The sequence below is a fragment of the Camelus dromedarius genome, chromosome 4, assembly GCF_036321535.1.
Source record: "Camelus dromedarius isolate mCamDro1 chromosome 4, mCamDro1.pat, whole genome shotgun sequence".
NCBI classification, from domain to species: Eukaryota; Metazoa; Chordata; class Mammalia; order Artiodactyla; family Camelidae; genus Camelus; species Camelus dromedarius.
In genome coordinates this window covers 16,411,203-16,436,298 of record NC_087439.1, presented here as the reverse complement: position 1 = coordinate 16,436,298, position 25,096 = coordinate 16,411,203, and the positions used below count along the sequence as shown (strand labels likewise).

General features: G+C 40.7%; 1 protein-coding gene across 13 annotated transcripts in view; it reads left to right on the top strand.

The window, feature by feature from the left end:
• Positions 1-25,096, top strand: part of NCKAP5 (NCK associated protein 5) — a 918,970-nt gene that overhangs the window by 371,623 nt on the left and 522,251 nt on the right. Inside the window, exon 1 of one of the 13 annotated variants that reach the window (XM_064484705.1) lies at positions 10,566-10,941. The exons of the other annotated variants lie outside the window; for them this stretch is intronic. Coding sequence (XP_064340775.1) covers positions 10,835-10,941 — 107 coding nt within the window. The 5' untranslated portion in view covers positions 10,566-10,834. Of the gene's footprint in view, positions 1-10,565; positions 10,942-25,096 lie in introns of those variants that run through there. 13 annotated transcript variants of the gene reach the window in all.

Sequence of the window (25,096 nt, the reverse complement as noted above, 5' to 3'; positions counted from 1 at the left end):
CGTCTCCCAGGACCCCACAGAGAACAACCATCACAGGGAAATTACAGTTAAAAGCCATCACAGCTACTTTCAGAAGGAGCACATGCCTTCCACCAAGTAGGATGTGAGGTGATACCTACTTCTCTGAGGTGCAAACAGTTTAGTCTATAAGATAAAGCTAGAAAGTTTCAATTAACATTCAGTTCATCCACTGCCTGTGAAAGGCACTGTGCTGAGCTGCAAGGGATGCAAAGATGAAAGACACAGTTTGTTCTCAGCATTCAAACTGGAAGGGAGGAGGTGTCGGTCTGATAAGAAATAATAATTAATAATAGGATAATAATAAGGAACATCATCATAAAAAAGACACCTGTCACTTATTAAGCCCTGGGTGTGTCAGAGACATTATTTATTAAAGGCAGCGTAATTGGTATCTGTGGGATAGACTTATTTCTTCATAATAGAGATATTATATGATAAAGGTAAACTTACGTTTCATAGTGGTGGTGTTACCAATATACTACTGGTTGCAAAGATAAGCTTATCAGATAAGCCTAACTCAGGTGGTTTTTGCTGGTGCTCTGAATGAGTTGTTTGGACATATTGGAAATGATTTATTTAATAACTACACTATCCAGGGTTGGATTTGGGTTCAACAATTTCTTCATCCCCTATACTCTGTTGATAGATAGCATTATAGAAAAGAGAGAAGGAAAAGACTGGGCTTTGTTAACCAGCCAGCAAGGAATTTATTCTCTTCCCTTTCCTAATTCTTTGTTCATTTTCATTGCAAGTGTCTCCAGGGAAAATGTCTTACTTCCTTTGGAAAATTCTTCCTTCGTCAAAAGTCCATGTTATCATCAATGGTTTTTTTGGATTGATTTCTGGTTTTTCATTGCATAACCTTGAGGCTACCAACATTTTTCTCTAATTTACTCATATCAAGTTTATAAACACACGTGTGCCTGTGCCAAATGGTAAGTGTGGCATTGTGAAATAACATAGATTATTGGCTACTGGCATCAGAATCTGATATCAGATTAAACACGCATTTCACCTGATACAAGTTCAGACAACTTGACTTCTCCTAGACTGTTCCTCTTTTATTTTCCCTTTTAGTCACTTCTTGTTTTTTTTTTTTTCACCTAAGTGTGTTAATATTCTAATATTGTAGTGCTGCTCTCCCCACTTCCTCCCAAGTGACGAGTGTGCACACTCAACTGTCACTCTCCATTTTTTTCCCATTGAGTTTGTAGAAAATGAATTGTCTTCTCAAATTTCTGGAGTGGTGCTTTTATGTTAGAAATTCTAAATTTGCTTCAATCACTGTAATATGAAAAGGGAATCAGGCTACCTAAATACTTGTAAGTATAAAATACTTATAATGAATTTTAATTATTCATAATGATATTTTAAGGGAAACAGGTGTTAAGTTGTAGGCATAGATTGATCTTTACAACTCACCATCCGCTGTGTTCCAGTTTAAAGGAATTACAGTACAAAAAAGAATTCCAGCCAAACACAGCATTTCTATGCATTGCCAGCAGGCTTTCTTTCCTGCCATCTTTCATTCACTTGTTTATTCATTAATTTACTCAACAGACTGTGATTAGGTACCTACCATATGTCAGGCAACGTGTCGGACTTAGAGTGACTGCAACCAGTGTCCATTCTTCTAATACTGGGCACTTAGCGACAGAAAGTCATTAGTTCTCAAAAGAGAGAAATAAACAAAAGAAACACACACATTTGCCATCACATGGCTCTGTCCACTTCCTGCTTCTGTGACTTATTTTAGGTGATCTCATCCTTGTTGCATTAATACAATTAATTAATTAATTTAAATTGTTCTTTCATTTCACTGAGACTTTTATTCAGAAGATAGAATCCTTTGTTCCTCTGTACCTCTTAGCTTATCCTCATTTTCCAATACATTTCCAGTTGTCTTTTTCACTCCATTCTCAATGCCTAGTAGGCATTCCATAAATATCTGTTTACTAGGGGGCAAGAAGAAAAGAAAGTTGTGAGGAAGCTTAGGATTTATTGCATTAGGAATTAGCAAATTATCTGATTTGTGATTTAACATATCCCCAAAGGACTGTCATTTTTCTTTTCTCCCTGCAAATCATCACATCTGCCTCCTGTCATATGGGGGAATGCATCTTCTTTTTCATTGGCCTGTCCATTTTAGGGTTTGATATACACAGCCACGTGCCTGTGGCTTCCCCTTAGGTATCGCGGCACTGGTGATGATTTCCTAGAAGTTTTGGAATCCCGATGCTGCTTTGTGGACATTCCTCACTCACTATGCCAAATTGCAATTAGTGTGAGAACTTTGTTCTTTCTTAATATGGCCTCCCTCTTCCTCTTCTTACATTGACATATTTGGAGATATCAATCTTATTTTCACTGAGAGAGACCATTTATGAATCCTTGTACTGCATAGACCTTGTCCCCAATTTCATGAACTTATAATAAATCATTGCAAAACGTCATTAGTTCTAAGTTAGTTATAAAATTCATTTTAAGATACAAATGTCCTGGAGGAGCTTACTATCTAGGTGGACTAGAAAACCCCCTGTAAGGTGACAAAAACATTTAGTGTGGAGCTGGTAAGGCAGTAGAAGGAAATCAGTGTAACAGAAGGTCGGACGATGAAGTGGTGAATGAGGACCAGGGTGGCTGGGATGGGGCCCCTGGGGGCAGGAGAACATAAGCTGACCACAGAGGGACTGAGAGCTGAGAAAAAAGAGGGAGACAGATCGAGTCTGGAGAGGGCTTGCACTCCAGCTCTGAGGCAGACTCTGGAAGCAGCCCTGGAAGAGAAGGACGAGCTGAAGGTGGAAGAGAAGGGGAGGTAGTGGTGACCCAGTGTGCTCAGTGCAGGCGTGCTAAGCAATTTGGACTTGGTCCTCTGAGCTAACATTTCCCAACACATGTCTCCCTGGAACAGTAGTTCTGTACTCGAAAGAAAGTCCCCACGGTTGAAAAGTAAGAAAAGCCAAGAGAAATGTGAGCAAACTTGCTCTCCTGTGGAAGTTCTCAGAAGCTTCAGTATACTAAGCTGCATTGTTCACCTCCAAGTTTCCCCCCAAATTTTTGATTGCTGAGTCCATATTTAATGTGGCATTCATGAAGTCTGCTTTGGGAAATGCTGTTGGAGGTCATGGACGATCTTGAGTCAGAGGCTGTGTAGATGAAAAATGTGTGAACCTGAAGACGGTGCATAGTGGGTTGGATCTGGGGGTGGGGGCACAGGATGACTAGGAGACTGACTCTGTCCAGCAGGACCAGGGTGGAAGCTTGGCTTGGGAGGGTGGCATGAAAATAGGAAGGAAGGGATAGGTTTCATGAGCTCTTTGAGTATAAGAACCTCCGTTCTTTTCTTGAATGACCAGATAGACAAGAGTTACCAGGATGAAGAATCAAGAAGGGCTGCAAAGTTTTAGATTCTTTCCCATTAGGAGCCTCACCCAGCAAACTCTATTTTGAACTTCTGTATCTTCCATGTGACAGGGAAAACTTGATGAGACAGGGGTGTCTTTGCAGGCATGCACCTTTTTGGAGTGGAGGCTCAGTAGTCCAAATACTTCCTCAGTAAAATGCACTTAAAACACAGCCCCGCTGTTTCAAGCCACGTGTCCAGTATAACGTTGCCGTAAATGACCCCACACAGCTATTGGAGTTCCCTGAATTGGAATTAGCCAGTATTTGCCAAGGGAGTGGCTGCAGTGCAGAGAACCGACTGCACCCCACTGTTGGGAATCTGGTTCTTTGTCTGGCTAAAGGGCACTTTTGTTGGTTTTCTCATCATGGGGAGCTTTATCCAGTATGACAGTGGGCACAGTGTAGGAGTCACACGGATTTTGCCACCAGGTCTCTTGAGTTTATTCATCCCTGGAGATCCAGAGATTCTGGCACTCGGGTTGAGTCCCATCTTGTGTCAGTTTAATCTTTGTGCAGAAAGTCATGCATCTGGCTTTTGGCTGTTCACGTAAGATTACACAGAATAATGATTTTTCTTTTTCCATGATTATTTTCTATTTTTGAGAAACGTTCTTAGCACCTTTTTCCCCCAGAGAGACAGCAGAATAATGCAATGGTATAAAATGAAAAGCGTTGCTGCTTTTTCTCGAGAATTGTTCATGGGAGCAATTAGTGATGATAAGTTTCCCAGTTTTCTGACATATTTGTGAATAAATGCATTTAACTGCTGGATAACTCGTTTATTCCCTATATTTACTTCTTTCTGTTCCTGCACCTACTGCATTTGTGTTCAGGTATTTGAAAGCTTGCAAATGATTCAAAGTAGTTGTGGTCATTTGTGTGGATATTTCTGAATAGTTTTGTCTTTTGTTGTTTGGAATTTCATACAGTGTCTGAATCCTTTTGGTTCTCCACTTACATTGCTTATTTGCACTTCTCATGGCCTTGAAAACCCTGACTTTGGCTTCTGTGTTCTCCTTGCCTGACAGCTCTCTGCCCCTTGGTGCCTCACTGTTAACTTGTGCTGTGTAGACATGCCAGTGTCCTTGAGCACGTTGACTACTCAGACTAAAGAAGTTTATGTTGATGCCTGAATCCTTCATTTGGCTGTCACTATTGGCTAAATTTACTATATAATTGCAAAATCCCTCCTTTCCTTTTTTAAGTGTAACACCAGTGTATTAGAAACTGATGGCTGTAGAGGGTAAAGATGAGACTGTTAAGATGGATCCAGCCCAGTTGTCCGGCTTTTGTTGTTGATTCATTGGGCTTAAATGGCCTTCTGTTGCTATGTGAACCTAGGAGAGAAGGCATGGAGGATGAGGGAAACAGAAAGAGAGGACACAGCTTAGAAGGAAATAACCTACCTGGGCACGGTTGTCAGTGACACAGTTGTCTCGTGTGCTAGATTGAAGCAAAAGTTTTTGCTCTTTTTTTTTTTTAAACTATATGATGTATTGTCCTTTGATTTCATATATTGTAGAATGATAATCAATGCAAAATAATCAAATGTCTACTGGTTCCTGTGGCCACATTCATTTTGTAATTAAACGGTTATAATTTACTCAAGATTTTTATCTTTTTCATTCTTTTTATGAAACCACAATTTAATATGCTTGTGAGAATACTGACCCTTCCTTTTTACATGTGGATTTAAGAGGAATTTCAAAGTCTCATAAATGTTACCGGATAAAAATAAGAGCAAACATGAACATGATATTATTAATACTCATAATATAAAAACAATTTTAGCAAAGTTGGAAGAAAGGCATGCCAAACCAACCATAGTTAATCTAGGGTGGTTGTTAGTTTCTGGGCATAACTTTTCTTAATGGGATTGTTAATTTTAATGAAGTTCAGCCTCATTGCCTACTCACAGCTTCTATTTCTGTGCTATTAGATTTAACAAGAGTGGGTGATACTCACTTTTGTTTAATGAATAGATGAAAATGTCACAGAAGTATAAGCATATACGTGTATATGTTGTACGTATTTCACTAGCATAATATGCTCTGAGTACCATCACTCAGAGACTAAGTTGCATGTTTGAAATCAAACAGAGCAGATTATATTTCCAAATTTATCCTTGGTTTATTTAAAAGTTTTTATTATGGCATTAAAGAGATTGCTTTATTTAGTTTTAATCTACTGTTGTTCCTTCCACTTTGCAATTGAAACCATGATATTTAACTTAGTCATATCCTAGAAAATATATGTGCTTTGGGCCTTTGGGAAAATATCATCTTAAATCTATAAGGAAAAGCATGCTTCTTATCACTTGTTATTTCATACTCAGGAGTGGGCACATAATTTGTTTATGAATAAAACTCTTATTTTTAATTCTATTATTTAAGCTTGATACATGTATTATCTTATTCTGGTCCTAGATTTTGTTTCCAATGAAGGAATGTTCCATAAATTTTTGAGACCACCAGTAACATCGTTTGGTTTCCAAAACAAAAGCTACTGAAAGGAATGTAGATAATGACTTCAGCTCTTAGCTGCCACTGGCCACCCAAGGAGCAGAGCGTTTCTTTTTATGAGAATTCTTAAATCTCCTTTCATTTAATAGAATAGGTAACTTTATATACACATTTATTTTCTGCTGTACAGTCTACATAGCCATGACCTATTTTGTACTTCATTTCTGGTATCCAGTACCACGAGGAGACCTCTCTTCGCCTATGTCAGGACTGTATTCTCAACATGCATTCCATAAAGCCATGGCTCACACCTTCCCCTTCTCCCCGCAGGACCCAAACTCAAATAAATCAATGGATCAGAGGGATGGGGATAGAGCCATTGACTGGAAACCAAAAGTTTTCTGCTTTTTACAACCTTCCCTCCAAAAATATTACAAAGAAGTGATGTATCAAATAGTTGACTCTGAGATTATTTCCCATTTTTAAAAAGTGATGTATCCCAAAGCTCTGGAAACAAAACAGGGTTTATATGAATATTTATCTTGGAAGGAGGCAGGAAAACACAAATAGTTTGAAACTGAGAACTGTGATAACTAGGAAGTAGTGAAACCTCAAGTTAATTCAACAACGTCTCTTTGCATTTGTATTGGACGTTTTTTTCTTTTGCGTCTTGCAAAAGTTCTTCATGTTCAGTATATCATTTTGATCCCACAACCACCACAAAACTATAAGAAGACATTATTTTCATTTTTTTAAATGAAAGGCACCTTTTGGTATTCAAATGACTTGTTCATTTTTACCCAGCTAGTGATTAGATCAGAAGTCGAGTCAGGGTTTCCAAGCTCCTAGTCAAAGCTATTTTCATTATAACACATGGTTTCCATTTATATTATTTAAAATAAGTGCCTAATTATTAGGAACACTTTTTTTGTTACCCCAATTCTCCTATTCATCAGAGATCAGCAATTATATAGTATCTTTTGTGAAAAGGGCTTTGTGGCCAGAGCTGGGTTTCAAATCCATCTCTTCTTGACCTTGGATAACTTACTTAACCCCTCACCCAACTTCGTTGTAAATTGGTGTCGTAAAGCCCATGCCAGACTATTGTGAAGATTAATTCAGATGATGTATGTAAAGGATATAGAGAAGGTTCAGACAATGATAGCTTTTCTCGTTCTCTTCCTCCTCTTATTGCTACGGTTTTCCATAATAAACAATTCCTGAACTTAGGGTTTAAAACAACTGCTGTTGTAGTCTCTTTCACAATTCTGACTTGACTGGGCGCAGCTGGGTGGTTCTTTTGCTTCTTATGTTGGCTGGAGCTGCCATGATCTGGGGGCTCCATTAGGATATAGTAACCCGGTGTAGGGGCTCCATCGGGGTGAGGTACCCAAGATCACTCACCCACATGTCTGGTGCTCCAGGGGGATGGCTAGAAGGTGAGGCTCAGCTGGGGTGCTGGGATGGCTGGGTCTACAGCTCACTCCATGCAGTTATTCCACTTGGTCTTTCTAGCAGGACTTCTTACATGGTGACTCAGGGCAAACACAGAAACTTCTAGAATTTCTTAAGGCTAAGTCCTGGAAGTGGCAGGACTGTTCTACAGTGCCATGTTCTACAGGTTATAGAGATTCACAGGCCTAACCTGTTTTCAGTGAAGGAGGGGAGTATCCTAGGGCATGAATACCTAAATGTATGGGTCACTGGGTGGTCATCTTTGGAGGAGACCAACGATCATAGTCATTATGATTATTTAAAGGTTTTAAGGATGTCTTCCCCACGCCTTTGCAGTGGCGTCATGGATAAGACAACTCCAGTCTATCAGTGAGCAGAAGATTTATATCTCTTTCTGCTACTCCATGAGATAATGGAAGACAGATTACCTGATTGCTCTTCTAAAGAATTTGCCGGAGTCCATTGTTCTCTCTCATGATGAGGTTTACACAGTAGAGGAGCTGGCAGGGAACGTGTCTCAGTGGGGTTTTGTAATAATACCACCTCACATTTGCATTTTTAATTTTAAACCACTTTTGCATCCATTTCCCTGCCCCCTTTTTCTCACTGTAATACACATAGGTTTGGCCTACATACCCATTTTACAGATAAAGGAACTGAGTCTAGAATTTTAAATGCCCTTTCCAATGGCACTTAAGCTTGAAAAAAGCAGAAATGGAGTCCCATCGCAGGGCATCTGCGACTAGGCTATTGCCTCTCCATCTTGATTCTGTCCGGGAGATAAATGTGATGAAATGGGAGAGGGGCAGGGATGGTGGGAGCAGCAAAGCAGTGTCATGCGTAGAGGGTGTTGTAGGGACGGCCAGGGTAATAGATGGAACGGGGGCTCTCAGTTTGTTTCCTAATTCTGCCCCTTTCTACTTTGTGAACTCCAGCCTTTAACTTTTCTATTCTACAGCCTTCATTTGCTTTATTTGTAGGATGTACTATCTAGTCTACGAAATAGGGAAGAAGAATACTTGCCTTCATGACTTTCCAGCCTTGTCATGAATGTTAAAGGAAATAAATTAGGTGCAGGGTCCAGCAGGGGGCCTGGCCTACAGAAGATGTTCCAGGCATGTTCGTTCCCTTTTCCTCTTTCCTTATATTTCTGAAGGAACCTGCTTTCTCGGGCACAGAGCTGAACACAGATTCTATCTTGAACTACATCTGCATTCTCAGTATGCTTTGTGTTATCACAAATGAGCAGGAAAAGTTGGGGGTTGCTTTCCTGCTTTCCCATCAGGGAATTCTGTCACGGTTGCCCATTTCAGAGAAAGACAACTTAGGAAAGTTGGCATCTTTACCATGAAACACAGAGCTGGTTATTCTGTAAGAGGGCTGGTGATGTGAATGAACCTCTCTGTCCAGAAGGTGGCCGGCAAAGCCTTCACCTCACAAGCCACAAAAGCCAGAGTCGGCAGGTCCACCCCGGGGTCGCCGCCCACCTCAGGAGGATGGGGAAGGACTGTGGCTTGCTTTTGTAGACGGCTGCTTCAGAAGATTATTCTGAGCTTTGGGATGAATTCCACTGGCAGCACATCAGTTCTGAATTTAAATTTGTAGGTGACATGTACTAGAACTTGAGACGCCTCCTCGACCCTCCTTTTGGCTGGCATTGAAGAGAAGCTTCTCCATTTGCAGTTGGTGGTGCTCCCAGGCAGCCCGACTCTGGCCCCCAAAACTTCTGTTCTAGAAAGGGCATGGCTGGGCTCGCTCTCCCAAGGATGCGGGAAAATATTAGCGCACCTTCTTTGCCTAAATCAGCGTCAGGGCAGAACAGTGTCCTTGGAACTTAAAAGTGACTTTCATAGCGGCGGTGCTCTGCTCACAGACCTCTTGTGGTCTGATCTGAGGGTGTCTGGTGGTGCTGAGAGGGGACCAAGTTCAGCCAGTGACGGGACGTCTGTGGGCCGGGGTGTTGCTGGGAGGTTGTGTTTTTGTGTGTCTGCTGGGCTGGGACCAGAAAGAGAGCCCTGTGGTGAGGATGGAAGAGTCTCCTCTCTCCAGCTGCTTCTAGGCATGGTTTCGTCCAAAGTGACTTGAGCAGATATATTTATTTCTTCTTTTTAAAGACCTCTGGAAAAAATGATTTTATAGCTTTTCTAAGGAACGATACTAACTACCAGGAAGTCTCCCCTCATTGCTAACAAACATCTCTCCGGTCTGAAAATCAAGCTTCTGTTCTCTTGTTTGTTTAGTCGGGGGATGTGGGGATTAGACTGTCATCGCCCTCTGAATAATGATGCTCAGGTATTGGAAGGACATTATTTACTCACTGCAGCGACCTTCCCCCTAGGTTTTGCACTTCCAGTTCTGGAACTCAGGGTCTGTGAAATAATTTTTTCCTAAAGAAATTAAAATAATTTTTTAGTGGGTTGTGGCCAAGGCCAAACATGAGGAGATTTCCTCGTAGTTTCAGGATCTAAGACCTCCATTTCAGAGAACCACTCAGATAAACAAAATGAGGTTGATTGTTTGTGGGGCATAACAGACATTTGTATCATGTCTGAGTTTCATGGCTATTGAAAGGAATAAGCTTTTAAAAATAAATGGTAAGAGTTTTTGTTTCTTTATATGCACTGAATTCACTTGCGTTTTCTAAACTTAACATCTAAATTCTGATTGGGTAACAAACTGCTGCCCTAAGTTGAAGTTGGGTAGCGTGACTTGCACAGTCAGTAATGAATGATTTTAGTTGCTTTTTTTTTTTTAAGGAGGGAGGCATTTGCTATGTGTAGGTGGTGTGTTTAGTGTTATTATTCCCCCGTCAAACCCTTGTGCCTGTGAACTTATTTACAAAACAGAGACACACTCAAAGAGAGAACAAACTTATGGTTACAGGGGGGAAGGTGGGTGGGAAGGGATAAATTGGGAGTTTGGGATTTGCAGATACTAACTACTATATATAAGATAAACAACAAGTTCATACTATATAGCACAGGAAACTATATTCAATACCTTATAATAATGATGAAAATATGAAAAGAAAATATATATTATATACATATATACATATATATATATAACTAAATTACTATGCTGTACACCAGAAATTAACACACTGTAAATTGACTATATTTCAAAACCAAAACCTTTTCCTGTTAGGATCAGAGCCATGTCACCAAATAAGGCTCAGCACATTCATGCAAGACTTGACCTGTCCTGGAGAGGCCTGGCCTGGCCTTGGGGGAGCTTGGAGGCAGTTTTAGGGTCTGGGCCAACATATATATGGTTGTCTGTTTTCTAGTCCACTGCTCTGACAGTGACTGGCAGCAGATATTTGCTTTAAAGGCAAATAAAAATAAATCTGAGAGAACTTGTTTCCGACATGGATTCTTCCCTACTGAGGAATCAGCAGGCAGTGAGATCCCCAGGGCAGGGGCCGGGAGCAGAGCCTGCCTCAGAAGCAGATGGCCTCATCCTCTGTTCCCCTGTAGGCTTCAGGAGGCATGTCTGGCTGGTCATCAGCACCCTCTGAACAGGGCAGCCACCCAGGTTCATCTCTGCTGAGAGACTGTGAACTCAGCCAAGGACAGCATCATGTCCAGTCCCACGGGTGAGTTGGAGGGCTGGGCCACCCGGGGTTTGCACTAGGAGGAAAGATGAAGTGGGCCATCCTGCCCTGCCTGCCCCGGTTCACTTGGGGCCTGGGCTGCTCTCCAGCTGGCCCGCCTGAGGTCAAGGTTCTGGGGGCTTGGCCTCCCAGGGGCTGTCCTGGCTGCGGGCTTCCTCCCTTCTCCATGGCCTGTGTTCTCCCTTGTCCCACATCCTGGGGGCACTGCTCCATGGTCAGCTCACTGAGAGATGGATGTTTCTGATATAGGCTTATCCCATAGCTGTGGATTCATACAGACTCCATCTGGGAAACATTCTGCACATTTTATCAAAACCTCAGAGGCTCAAACCTAGTGTTTTCCCTCATGCTCTGGAGTCCTTGCCCTGATTTCATCTCAGGAACCTGGTGTTTTCAGATAGCCTGTCATTCCTCTGGTTAAAAGCCCTCCCCTTAGGTTGAAGTGGAAACCAAAACCAAAACCCACTCTTTGCCGTAGCCTAGGATGTGGGCCTGATGGGGCCTACCTTCTCCTCCGCCTTCCCTTTTCACCCGCCCTCTTTCCTCTGCTTGCAAAGCACATTGCCAGCGGCCTGTCTCCCTCCTCCAGGCTCATGCCTCCTGTCTTTCAGGTCTTAGCTTAAGCCTCCTTCTTCCAGAGGTTAGGTCAGGGCCATCCCCACCTGCCCCTAAATGTATGCTTCCATGGGCAATGTCTTCACTTGGTCTGTGGCAACAAACACCATGGCCGGGGTGGCTTAAGTAGTAGACATTTATTTCTCATAATTCCAAAATCAGGTGCCAGGCAATTTGGTGTCTGGTAAGGAATCTCTTCCTGGCTTGCAGACTGCCAGCTTCTTGCTGGGTCCTCTCCTGTAGCGCTTTTTGTAAGGGCGCTAATCCCATTCATGAGGGCTCCACCCTCGCACCTTCATTATCTCCCAAAGACCCACCTCTATATACCTTCACATTGGGGGTTAGAGCCTCAAAATGCCAGTCTTGGGGGGACGCAACATTCACCCCATGGGGGGCATCATACGCCTCTTCTATAATGCTCATAACATTTGCTGTTGCTGATTTTAGGTCAGATGGCCAGCTTCATAAATGGGGAGACTGTGTCTGTGTTTTCTTATCAACATGGAGCACAGAGCTGGCACATTGCAGGTGCTCAGTAAACATTTCCTGGGAAGGAGCAAGAAACCAAAGGAAGAATTTTGCTGGGGTCACGTCAGGCTGTGGATAGTGGTCCCCAGAGCAGTCTGGGGGAGTGTGCTAGTCTCCTAATGCTGCTGTAACATATCCCCACACACAGCGCTGAATCCAGAGCCAGCACTCAGTGAGGGCTTGCTGATGGCCAGATGGGGTTCACCGCCATGACAAAGCTGGAGGCTGACTGGAGTGCTCTCCAGAGTGGGTCTGCTTGCATGCCACTCAGCTCCAGTTGTCCACGTAGCCTCGCTGACTGATGAGGGTACTTTCAAGTCAGAGTCCAGCCAAGGCCAGATACCTTTGGAACTGATTGCATCTGGAAATCCATGAAGGATCCTTGATGAGCGGGGTTGCCCAGAATGTATCTCCCCACTTTGAGGAAGTTGACAACCATTGTGCCCTCTCAGGCATGGAGTGGGGAAGGGACCACCAGGGCCAGGACAAGGGTTGGCAAGAGAGGTGCCTGGGGCACAGCATTTAAGGAAGCATCACTCTGGAAGCACCTTGCAAAGTGCTTCATCTGTCCACTTGGGATTTTGATGGCTACATTTGCAGATTCCTGTCTCCTTTCTGTGTATCCCAGGTGAATACCTGCACTGATCTTTTCTACATTAGAGTTATGGATGTAAAGGCTTTAGATATGTTATTTTTTGTAGCAGAGCCATGGTGAGAACTGGTAGAGGTGCAGGATGTGATGAGAGGATGTGGTTTATCTCCTCTGGAGGATTCAAAGGTAAAGAATGGGATAATGACGACTGTATTTATTTCCTGTTTCTACTCTAGCAACTTATTACAAATTTAGTGGCTTAAAACAGTACAGACATATGGTCCTAAGATTCTGGAGGTCAGAAGTCCTAAAGTCAAGTTGTTGGCTGGTCCATGATCTTTCTGGAGGCTCCAGGGAAGAATCTGCTTCTTGCCTTTTCAGCTTCCAAAAGTGGCTCCCATGTCTTGGATTGTGGTCCTCTTCCAGCACTGGGGTCATTCTGATCTCAGCTTCTGTCATCACATCTTCTGTGTCTCCATCTCTCCTGCATCCCTTGTATAAGGACCCTTGTAATTACATGGAGCCTACCTAGATAATCCAGGATAATCTCCCTATCTCAGGATTTTTAAGTTAATCACACCTGCAAAGACCTTTTGCCTGTAACTTGACAAATTGACATATTCAATGATTAGAATGCAGACATCTTTTTTGTCGGGGGAGTGTGCATTACTTTCCCAACCACAACTACCTAAATGAGGATATGAAGGCATCAGGGATGTGGTACAGACTGCGGGTGGTGGGGGAGGGGATGACTTAAAGGACAACCCATAGTCCAGGATAAATGAATTCAGAGGCATCTTCCCTGGAAGACTCAGAGGAAGGAAGAAAATGAAAAGGTAAGATACTAGAGAACATGCAAGTGTGGTGCCAGTCGGAATCTCTGTAGTGAGGAGATCACTACTTCTCTCTGAACTGTTATCAGCTGGAATTGAGGAAGGAAGAAGTAGGTTTTCCCAAGGACCAGGGTTGGGTCTGTTGACATGGTAGAGGATTAAGCAGGTGCAGTCAAGGGTTCTGTGTGTGCTCTGTACTGGGTCAGTCTGAGCCAAAGGTTGCACTGTCAACCTGTCAACTGTTCAACCAAATACAAAAGACAATTTTAAAGTTGAAGTGCAGTTCTACATTATCTAATCTTGCCCTGAATTTTATAAATTAGAAAACTAAAGCCTAGAAAATTCAAATGGGTTAATCAATGACACATGGCAAGTGTCAGAATTTGGATTAGAAACCAAGGCTCTTGGCCCCAGTGCTGCCTTTTTTTTTTTCCGGTATACCAGAGTTCCTCCTCTGAAATGATGTTACATGTTAGGGTCCCATATACAGTTCAGCACCTGCTATAGAGGAAGGGCGTGGGAGAGGAGCGTGGGGCTAGGACACACGCCTGCTATATCCATCCCCAAACCACAAGTTGCCTTTGGTTACATGGCATCTTGGGTGGTTTTGTTTGGGAAAGAGGTAGATAAAAAGAAATTCTCTGAGTAGCATATGGCAGGAAGTGGGACACGCATAGTGCCTCTGTGTTTGGGTGTAGATTTAGAAATAGATAGTCCCAAACAATAACAGTGTAGAGAAACTAACCTGCTTAGTCAGTGTAGCCTTATAATTGCACCATCTTCTAAAAGTGACTCTGATGAAATCAGGGGAGGTCATGTGACTGGCTGACATGAAAGCAACTGCACATTGACAAGTTCATTACAGTTTCCCCTTTCAGAGTCAAGTCCATTTTCTTCCTGGATGGTAAGAGAATAGTTTCTCCAGAATGTCCAGGCAGCCTTTTGGGATGAATTCCTAAACTGCTTTGAACACTTCATCAGTAGTGTGATGGGTCAATTAGTATGCAGTCAACACATGGCCTTATGGGCACAGCAACTGCAAATACCCAGACAGGACCTTGAAAGTTTCAATCCCCCTTTCCTAATATAGTAACATATTTGGAAGTATTTTAGAGTAATTCTGGAACAAGTAACGTGAGACGGACATGACTTCAAGTAGCCTCAGCAGAAAATAGGATGTGAGCGGGGGGAAATTGCAAAACCATAGGGTATGGGGTAAGGCAGAAGAGGAAGTGAATATACACTTGAGATATTCTGTGAATGCCTGCTTCCAGGTTGGCAGGTTTCAAAATGAATGAAGGCCTTCTCCACTCCCAGTATAAGCTTCTAGAAAGAAAACATATAGTCATAGATTTCAGTGGGTCTTTAACTATTCATGGATATTGTCCCACAATAAATGCTTTGTGTAGCTGATTGGAATGCTTTTACTGCTAAGACCTTGGGTTCTTAGTGAGTTTTCTTTTTTAATGTAAAGCAATGGGGAGGGGGCCGTGGGTAGAGGCAGCTTATTGGATTTTAATTTAATGCTGTAAAGTTCGAAGGGGTTGGGAAATTTTTATGTACTTTTAATTGAATGCTGCATAATTTTAAGGAGGTAAGAAATTAACACAGAATAAAATCACTCTGTGTAAAAAATTATTTTTAACATTTGTCACAGTTTTTATGTCAACATCATTAATGGCACTAGCATAAAACAGCCGTTAGTCTTGCTAAAGCTAGATTTGTTTAGTGACGGTGATGTAGAAACCTAACTGTCAAGATAAGTTAAAGAAAAGACAACTCACAATCCTGCCTCAAATTGCCGGTTATTTGACCCTTCTTAGGCAGGGCTATGTGTATTCAGTGTTTCCAAATGGAACTCAGTTTATAAATACAAATGGCCATTACTTTAAATGGTGCGTGTGATGTAACTGGTTTTAGCTGCGAGGTATCAGCATTTGTTAGATAGATCAGGTGGGGTGTAGGAAATGATTAAATCCCAGCCTCATTTGATGTTATTGAAAGGGTGCTGGATTGGGGAGCCCCTGGGAAAAGGACATTCAGGGAGCAGCAAATTACCCCGAGGTTTAAACAAGGACTGGGGAGGATCTAGATGTCATCTTACTCTAGACTTTTCCTCTACACCCTTACTCTAGACTCTATACTGTCTATCTGTCCATCTATCTGTGTGTGTCTTCATCATCCCGTGTTCTTTGGCACACATTCAATGCTTTGCTTATTAAGATACATTCTGTGAAACTCTACTTCTAGAGGGATGTTTTTCCAACCTTTTTGACTGCAAACCACAGTAAGAAATACATTTTATATATGAACTCAGTACACACATGCATGTGAATATATACACATACACGACACATACACACACATTATGAAAACAAGTTTCATGAAACAATGCCAAATCACCCAGTGAAACTTTGAAGGCAAGCTTGGTGAGTCAGCCGTTGCATACATCCATCATATCACCTCCGCCATATGTCACCCACTGATTCCAGATCGGTTGCAATATGCACATTCTTCCTAAGGAGCTGGGTAATGCACTGTGGTGTCTTCTAGTCTTTTGGTCTACCCTTTACTTGAGAAATATTGGTTTTAGCAAAATGGGTGAGGAAAATTGGTTGCAGTGAAATGGTTTGAATCTTCAGTGAATATATGGCTTCCCACAGTTTGAATAAGTTTGCAGAAAATTGCAGTAAATGTAGTGGAATGAATAAATACATCTTTTTCCACAAACTTTTTTTCATGCCATTGTTCTATCTAAGGGTGGACAGTGATTTTTTTTCCATTAGACAATAGCTTGGTAGTCAGTGTTTTCATCCCCAGCGGCTCCTCTCTACTGACCTCGCCCTGCAGGTTTAGTCTGTTTACAGTCACTGTTCATCTCCCCACTTCCCGCATCCTCCCTTCCTGGAATCATTCTCTCTCTCGCCTCAGACTGGGAATTCAGTGTTTGCACTTGCCTCCACTTCATCCGGCTCTTCCATGAGACATTTCTAGATGAATTCAGTCCTCAGCTATCCTTCTTTCCCAACCCCTGCAGCACAGCAATGGGAAGGCACGTTAGTTGTGGTACTGGCATTATAATCCTTTAGTGTCTGCCATAACTCTCTTTTTTTCTTGATAAAATTAAATCATTAAGTTATGAAAGTTTTGTATTTTCTACATCTTTGCCAACAGACAAATGATATTTCCCTTTTTTTTTTTTTTAACTTAACCACTTTGGTGGGTAGCAGCCGTACTGAATTGTGGTTTTGTTTGCATTTCCCTGAAAACTAATGAAATTGAGATCCCTATGTTTATGTACCATTCAGATATCCTTTCTTGTGATACGGTCCATTCAAGTCATTTGCGTGTTTTTCCAATTTTCCATTTTCCAATTTCTATTTTCTCTTTTTACTTATTAATCTGTAGTAGTTCTCCCCCGTCCCTTTTATCCTACCCACTTACATGGTGCTTTCTTGCAGCTTTGTTCAGTGGGTATCCTGTGAGAACTGTTCCACGTAGGTGTAGTTTTGAAGTATTTGTGGGAGGAGGTGAGCTCCCTGTCCTTCTATTGCGCCATCTCGATCTCTGCCCCACCTTGGAGTCGTTCTTTATATATTACGGATTCAAGTCCTTAATTAGATATCGGTGTTGCAAATGTATTCTCCTACTCTGAGGATTACCACTTCATTTTATTGAATGTATCTTTTGAGGAAGAGAAATTCTTATCATTAATAAAGCCTATTTATCCATTTTTCCCTTTTATGCTTAGTACCTACTGAGTCCTCTTTAAGAAACCTTTGCCTTTTCCAAAGTCACAAAGATATATGTTCTTATGATTTTTAAAATGGATACATTGTTATCTGCAATATTTGTAGTCTCTCAGGAATAGATTTTGGTGTATGATTTGAGTAAAGGATCATGAGTCATTTTTTTTCCTTCAGTGGATACCCAGCTGACTCCAAACCACACAATGAAAAGACTGCCCTTTCCCATTTTCCTGTCTTATCTTTGTCACATATCAAGTGATTGCTAAGTGTGAGTCTGTTTCTGACTCCATTTTGTTCTATAGGTCTGTTTGTTTATTGTTTGCTTGAAACACACGATCTCAATTCTCACATTATAATGATTATTGAAGCAGCGTGTCCTCTAGCTTCGCTGTTCTTTAAGACTGTCTTTGAGTATCATAGCCTTTAATTTTTTAAGTGTCATGCTAGTCATGCACAATATGGGCTGTGAATAAATTTTATGGGAGTGAACGAGAAAGATGGTGCAGACAAAATCAATGAGAGAAATGTATGCATTTCATAAGTTAATAGTTACTCTATTTTGATTTTGCAAATTTCACAGTTGGGGTTGTTGATGAGAGAAGGTCGTATACTGAGAAATAGATTCTGAGGGGGTTTGACTAAGGAAAATAAGAGACAATAAAGGTGAACTAAAGTGGTATTTAGAGTAGGAAAGCAAACATAAAGATTATCTGTCTTTATCAAATTGTGTACCAAAAGAATGTTTAAGTATAATTAAGATATTAAATGGTAAAACTCCAAAAATTAGAGTTAAATCACATAAAAACAGATTTCTGAAGAGAGTTCCATTTTGAATGGATTATAATTAAAATCCACATGGGGAAAAAAGTCAGACTATAGACTTGCTTTATTTTGTTTTAACTTATCTACCACTTTCCTATTGGGGAAGCCACATAAGAAAAATCTTAACTAGAAGGAAACTCTTAACCCTGAATTGCCATTCACAGCCTGTGGCCACAGAAACATGTGGGCTGAGGACATTATAAGTTATGGGAATCTACAGGCTTTCTTACCTTAGAGGAGGAGAAGTAGAGAAATTTAAAGAAGGAAATGCTATATTTCTTGGAGAATATCAAGCAGATTTAACAAATGTATACATGTCATTGTTTGGACATGATGACTCTTTGCTGCCTTATTTAGAGATACCTTCATGGGTTTTCTAATTTAAATCCATGGTATCACTCAAATATGATAGCTTCAGCTTGCAAATACCTTAAGCTGGAGAGGACTTAAATAAGTTGAACATATTGAAAAATGAAGCCTCCAGCCATGGAATCCGTGAGGGTGAGAAATAGTTGTTATTTTATATGGTTTGCAGGAAAGGGGACCAATTGGCTTTTAAAAGATAGCTTCCTAGCTACTGGGCTGATTCAAAAGAAAATGCTGTCACAGCATTTTCCCCCTTGCTATACCTTTACTATTTTATGGTAGCTACCAAGGTAAGTATTTTTCAGGAGCTGGTTATGCCAGAGATGAAATGCTATGAAATTCCTCAATCTAGGGTCTGTTGGAAGGAGGCTTGCTTTGTTGTGAGAATCCTGCCATGTATCCCAGATTCAACTAGAGCTGCCTTTCTGTTCAAAAAAGACTTGTGGAAACGTCTCTCCAGGTGCAACTTTGTTGAGCTCCTCCCTACCAACTGAAATTCTATTTCATGATTTAAAAAAAAATAGAGGCTGCCCTTAAATTATAGAAGAAGCCAGGTATATTACTGCTCTTCACCTTTTTTTTTAAGATGGGTACAAAGAATGATTTCTCAAAGGACCCTGAAAGTGATTGCTTTTGACTTTCATTATAATAAGGTCAGCCAAAGACAACATACACTTAAAATATAAAATTAATGTTGTAATGATGAGCTCTTCTTTTTTTTTTTAATTTTGGAACACAAGCAATCCATTGAAGTTTATCATATTACTCTAGTTTTATAATCACTTAGCATTTGTGCCCATGAGGCCCTGATCTTCTGTATAAAGTACTCTATTGTATGAACCTTTTATTAAAATATCTTCCCAATAATGATTTGTGATATATGAGAGGAGGAGGGATAGACATTCACTTTTGTTAATGTTTATGTGTCTCTCAAGTTAGAATTGTACGAAATTTGAGTGCCTGTATTGTTTTTTCAAAAATATTTTCCCAATCATTTATTTATATCACTTTTCTTCCCCCCAATCATTTATATTTCTTTGAAGGCTGATAGATCCAAGCTGACTTCTAAGAAGAGTCTGGCTGGTACTGCATGCAGTAGCTGCATCCTTCCCAGGGTTTGCCCAGGTTTACATTGAAACAGTTAACGGTGGCATCTCCAATAACCACTTACTCTAGCCACTTTTAGTAAACCTACAGCCCAAATAAGAAGTGTGAACTGGCTCTTCAAGTGCAGCTTTGAGACAAATACCCTGCCTCCTCATTCTGAGGTAGCTCCTTTGAAGCCCCTTCTAGAAATTCTAGAACCACCACTGTTTGACCATGAATGTCCCCTTCTTTCTAGAGCCAATTTCTTCTTTTTAAAGCACATTCACTTTTGTGATGCAAGGCAATCTCCCTTTCTTTACAGTAGAACATGACTCCGGGAATAAGTCAAAGTTATTTTTTCTGTCTGTACTGTCTGTCGTTTTTGTTTGTTTGCTTGTTTGTTTGTTTAAAGAATAAAAGAAAAGAAAATGGAATTTACCAGGTTGATTCTGACAGCATTGGTTATTTTCAGAAATTGCATGAGTAATTCAACATAGAGATTGAGCCCTTTTGTCTTGATCGTGTTTATTTTTAATGCCCCCAATAGCCCTATGATGCGTATCATTCATCTCATCCTGAAATTCAGTTATCTAGGAGACAAGCTTGGGGAAGGCCAATTGGACAAAAACACATTCCTGGGGTATCTGAGAAAAGGAGCGTTACTAGTCCTCCTGCAGATACAGGGCAGGAACAGAGAGCTATGTGGCAGCCTGGATCAAAGTAGAGGAGGAAAAGCCATTTACTCCTCAGAATGAGAGGAAAAAGAATCTCCCTAGACAGGCATATCTCCCATCTCTGGGAACTTCTGCTGGAAATGAGTGAAGATCCCAGGATATGACTTGGTGCCTCCCTTGCCGAGTGCCAGAACAATGCCTCTAGTTTTAAATACAAATTGTGTTTTGCAAACATGATGTAAATAAATCTTCTTGGGAAGACCCAAAAGTCAGATTTCAGGACTAGAAATCACTAGTGATTTTGATAATGTTTGTAACTATTTTGAGAATGTTTGAGCTGCTCGGGGGGAGGATATAGCTCAAGTGGTAAGGTGCATGCTTAACATGCATGAGGTCCTAGGTTCAATCCCCAGTATATCCTCTAAGAATAAATACATATATAAACTAATTACCTCCCCCCACCCAAAAAAAAAAAAAAAAAAGAATGTTTGAGTTGCTCGGCTATAGTATGAAATGTTCATGTACATTCACATGTGGATTTTTGTTTATTACTGCTGGGTAGCACTGTTGATTCTGAAATAAAACTCCAAAGAGGGAGGGGAAGGAAGTTCTTTGACCTCTGAAAGCAAGTGATCGCTCTCTAAAAGCCAGTTTTTTTTCGCCTGTTAGTCCTAGATGGGAAACAGGAAGTGAAGCCCAGGTTGAGGATTGCATTCTAGACTAAGAAGATGATAAAGTGAGAAAGTTGAGAAACTCATGATTATTTCTCGTGCCACGAAAGTGTTAACTGCTGATAAAGCTGGGAGAGTGGATGCCAGGGAGCAACATGTAATCAAATGCTTTTATTCACAATAAGATGAATCTTCTATCCTGAATGAAAATAGAGGCAAACAGCAGCAGTCCTGTGTGTGCTTTGTAAATCACATTACTAGGGCTTGCTTAAAGCATTCACCTAGTGTTCTATATGGAGGTGGTTGGTGGGACCACCATATGCCGGCTTGGGCCCGAGCCAGGGAAGCACACAGGAAGCCTTTTGCATTCCAGCCGTCCACTCCTGCCTGGCAAAAAGCACTTTTTGTACGTGGCGTCACTGGCTGAGTTATCCGTACACAATGGGAAGCTGAAATTTCATTTCCACGTGAAATTAGTGAATAATGGCTTTCAAGAGTCACTGAATAAGCATGCCCAAGACACAGTCAGCATTTTAAGTCTGTCTACAGGACGCCAGCCATCTGGATGAAAAATAAATCAGTTATACAGCTACTTTGGGGGTGTCTGAGATGAGATGTGGGGGAAGGCAAAATGTAGGAGTGCATTGTACCAAAGCTTCTGCTCTTCTCCAGAGCTTTGATGTGGTCAAGGTTGGTCACTTCTGTGATTCCGTGTAATATTTGTACTGGCCTGCTGTACCAACCACAGATGCTCCTGCCTTGATGTCCAGTTGTAATGTATTGTCTGCTGTGTATATGTTCAGTGCTTTTATTTAAGTATTTTATTTTTTTTTCATCTTTTCAAAATATACCTGCACGTTAATTTTGGAGTTTAGGCTCCAAGAGAGTAGATATTCTATCTGCCTAGCTAAATTTGTAATTGTAAAATAGGCAAGTCTAGAATTAATACTTTCCCAGGATAATGAAGTTTATATTTTCCCCAAATGATGATGATAAGCTGTCCTTTTCTGCTGGTTTAAAGATTGGTTGTTAAAATATGATTTTTTTAAAAAATCTGATTTCATTTTTTTCTTGAGTGTGATTTGAAGAAATGAGGCCAGGGTATTTATTTTGAGATCTTAAGATCTTGGTAATTTGTCTATGTGTAATAATTAAAACTTGAGCATGAAACCAGAATGAAAGAAGCAGATGGAACATCCCCTAGGTGAGGATGAACATTTGTTCTAAAAAATGGAATAAGTGCCAACAAGGTGTATAATCATCCTCTTTCAATTGCACCTGATTTTGCTTTTTTCAAAATGTTGGCAAATCAGCGTTTCAGCTTTATTTACCTTGCTTTGGTTTCCTTCTAAAATACTTTGGAATTTAACATATGAACAGGGTATAAATGAAAAGTAGTGGTATTTGAAGGAAATCAGTGAATGGACTATAAAATAATTCCTTGGTTTAAGAATTTGTTGGGGGGATAGGAAAAATCAGAATCTAGCTGGTACAGTCGATACTTCAATTTTCCTATAGTCAGGTTCTATAATAGAAAGGTTAAGAGTTTGCAGGAAAATATGAAGCATCAGTAAGTTTTCTTTAATTTGCTAGAATTCCACGGTATAGTATTTCACGGAATATATTATTCAAAATACGCGTCAGGAACAGAACTATTTGTTTCATGCTCCTGTAATTTTGTTGATTCACATACTGCTCTAAATAAATAGGCCATCAGCTGGAGTTTCACTATCCTTTGCAATTTCAGCTATGCCCTGAAAACGTATTAGTTATAATGGGATTTGGCTTGTAACTTTATAGCGTGAGCTATATGCATTAATTAATTTTGAGGCAGCTGCTCATTAAAAATTCTTTCTGGTAAACATAATAAGTGAGCATATTTTGGAAGATGCCAGCACACGATGTATTAAATGGATTTTGATAAGTGCATTTGGTTGATCTGACTGGCAGGTACGAAAAAATTCATATTTATGGGAATCAGCATGATCAACTATAAAATGGTATTTTAAAACTAGTTTTTGCATTATGGATTTTATGTCTGAGATAAGGACCCAGTAAAGGAATTGGAGTTGATTATTAACCTGGAGTAGGAGATGTATTACAAAGTAATGCATACAGACAGATACGGGATAGGAGGGGACTTACAGACCCTCTTTGATCCATTCCTCTGGCTTGGTGATGCAGAAACTGAGACCAGAGAGGTTGTGATTTGCCTGTAACTATATAAATGGTAGAAGAACAGAAAGCAGGAACTCAGCCTCTGACACTTGATTTTTTATTTTAAACATTTTTTAAATTGAAGTATAGTTGATTTACAATGTTGTGTTAGTTTTCAGTGTACAGCATAGTGATTCAGTTATATATGTATATATGTATGTTTTTTATACTCTTTTTCTTTTTTTTTTAACATTTTTTTAATTGAATTATAGTCAGTTTACAATGTTGTATCAATTTCCAGTATACAGCACAATTTTTCAGTTATGCGTGAAGATACGTATATTCATTGTCACATTCTCTGGGGGAGGCGGGTGGGAAGGGACAGACTGGGAGTTCGAAATTTGTAGACACTGACAGGCATATATAGAATAGATAAACAAGATCATATTCTTTTTCATTATAGATTATTACAAGCTATTGAATATAGTTCCTTGTGCTATACAGTAGGTCCTTGTTGTTTATCTGTTCTGTATAGAGTAGGTTGTATCTGCAAATCCCAAATGCCCAGTTTATTCCTCCACGCCTTCCCCTTTCCCCCCGGTAACCTGTAAGTTTGTTTTCTATGTCTTTGAGTCTGTCTGCTTTGTAAATAAGTTCATTTGTATCATTTTTTTAGACGCTACGTATACTTGATATCATACAGTATTTGTCTGTCTGACTTACTTTATTTAGTATGATAATCCCTAGGTCCATTCATGTTGCTGCAAATGGCAATATTTCATTCTTTTTATGGCTGAGTAGTATTCCATTGTATATATATACACCACCACTGCTTTATCCAGTCATCTGTTGATGGACATTTAGGTTGCTTCCATGTCTTGGCTATTGTAAATAGTGTTCCTATGAACATTGGGGTGCATGTGTCTTTTCCAATTAGAGTTTCCTCTGGATATATGCCCAGGAGTGGGACCCCTTACCAGAGGGCACTGAGGAAAGAAGCCTCATTAGAAATGGGCTTTCAAGGTCACTTTAAATACAGCCCAGTTGGTCAGAGTGGGCAGAGATGCTTCATGCTCAGCAGCAAGGCCCCCTCAGCCCTGGGATCCTGGCTCTCAACAGATGTTCAGTGTGCGGGGGCCTGCTTGGCCAAGGTCTACCTGGAGGTTGAGTTCTCTCAGCTGATCCTGTTTCTCTCCAGCAACCTCTTACAGATGGACTGTTCATATTCGGATCCCAAGCCTGGGAGAGGACGTACAGTCACAGTCCTGTTGTATTAAAAGCAGAGAGACACGAGAAAGGGATAAAATAGGTGCTGCTGAAATTGAGGTGTGTCACTTCAGAGGGAAAGGAAGGTGAGTAAACTTTCCATCACTTGACCAAGCCAACTAACGCCAAGATAATGGAAATCGTGGTCTCTCTCTCGCATGAGAGCACGTCAGTTTTCAATGGCAACAGTTGGGGGCGCTCTCCTTCCAATGCCTCTACCAGCCAGGAACACCACAGGCAGGATCCAGTACCTCCTCCACCTTCTGGCCAACTTAGTGACTTTCAGCTAGTCGTGGTTTGGACAAAAGAAGTGACGACAGTGAAGGTGAGAGATGCTGTTCCATACTAGTCTGGGTTAGTGAGATTTCCCTCCCACCCGTATAGATTTATAGTTGCATTATTTTTCAAGTATTCCTATTCACTGGAGCTGAGCTGATTGATACGCTGGCCTCTGGAGCAACTGTGCTTTAATGTGGCAATGAGGCCCCTTTTTAAGGATTATTTTCAGAGTACAAACTTCAGCACAAATAATGCTTTGCTTCCTCTGCAGTTCCATTTTTCATTGTATTTATCACCTTGCAATGCATTTGTTAACAAGTCTGTCTCACCTACTAGATGGTGAACTTCAGAAAAGCTGCTCTTTGTCTTGTTCTCCTGGGCATCTCAGATGGCTGGCCCAGTGAGGAACTCCATAAAAATGTGTGGAATTAATGCCTATTGAATGAATGAATAAGTTGTATGTAAATAGATGCTTTCAAAATCTTGAAAGGCTTTTTAA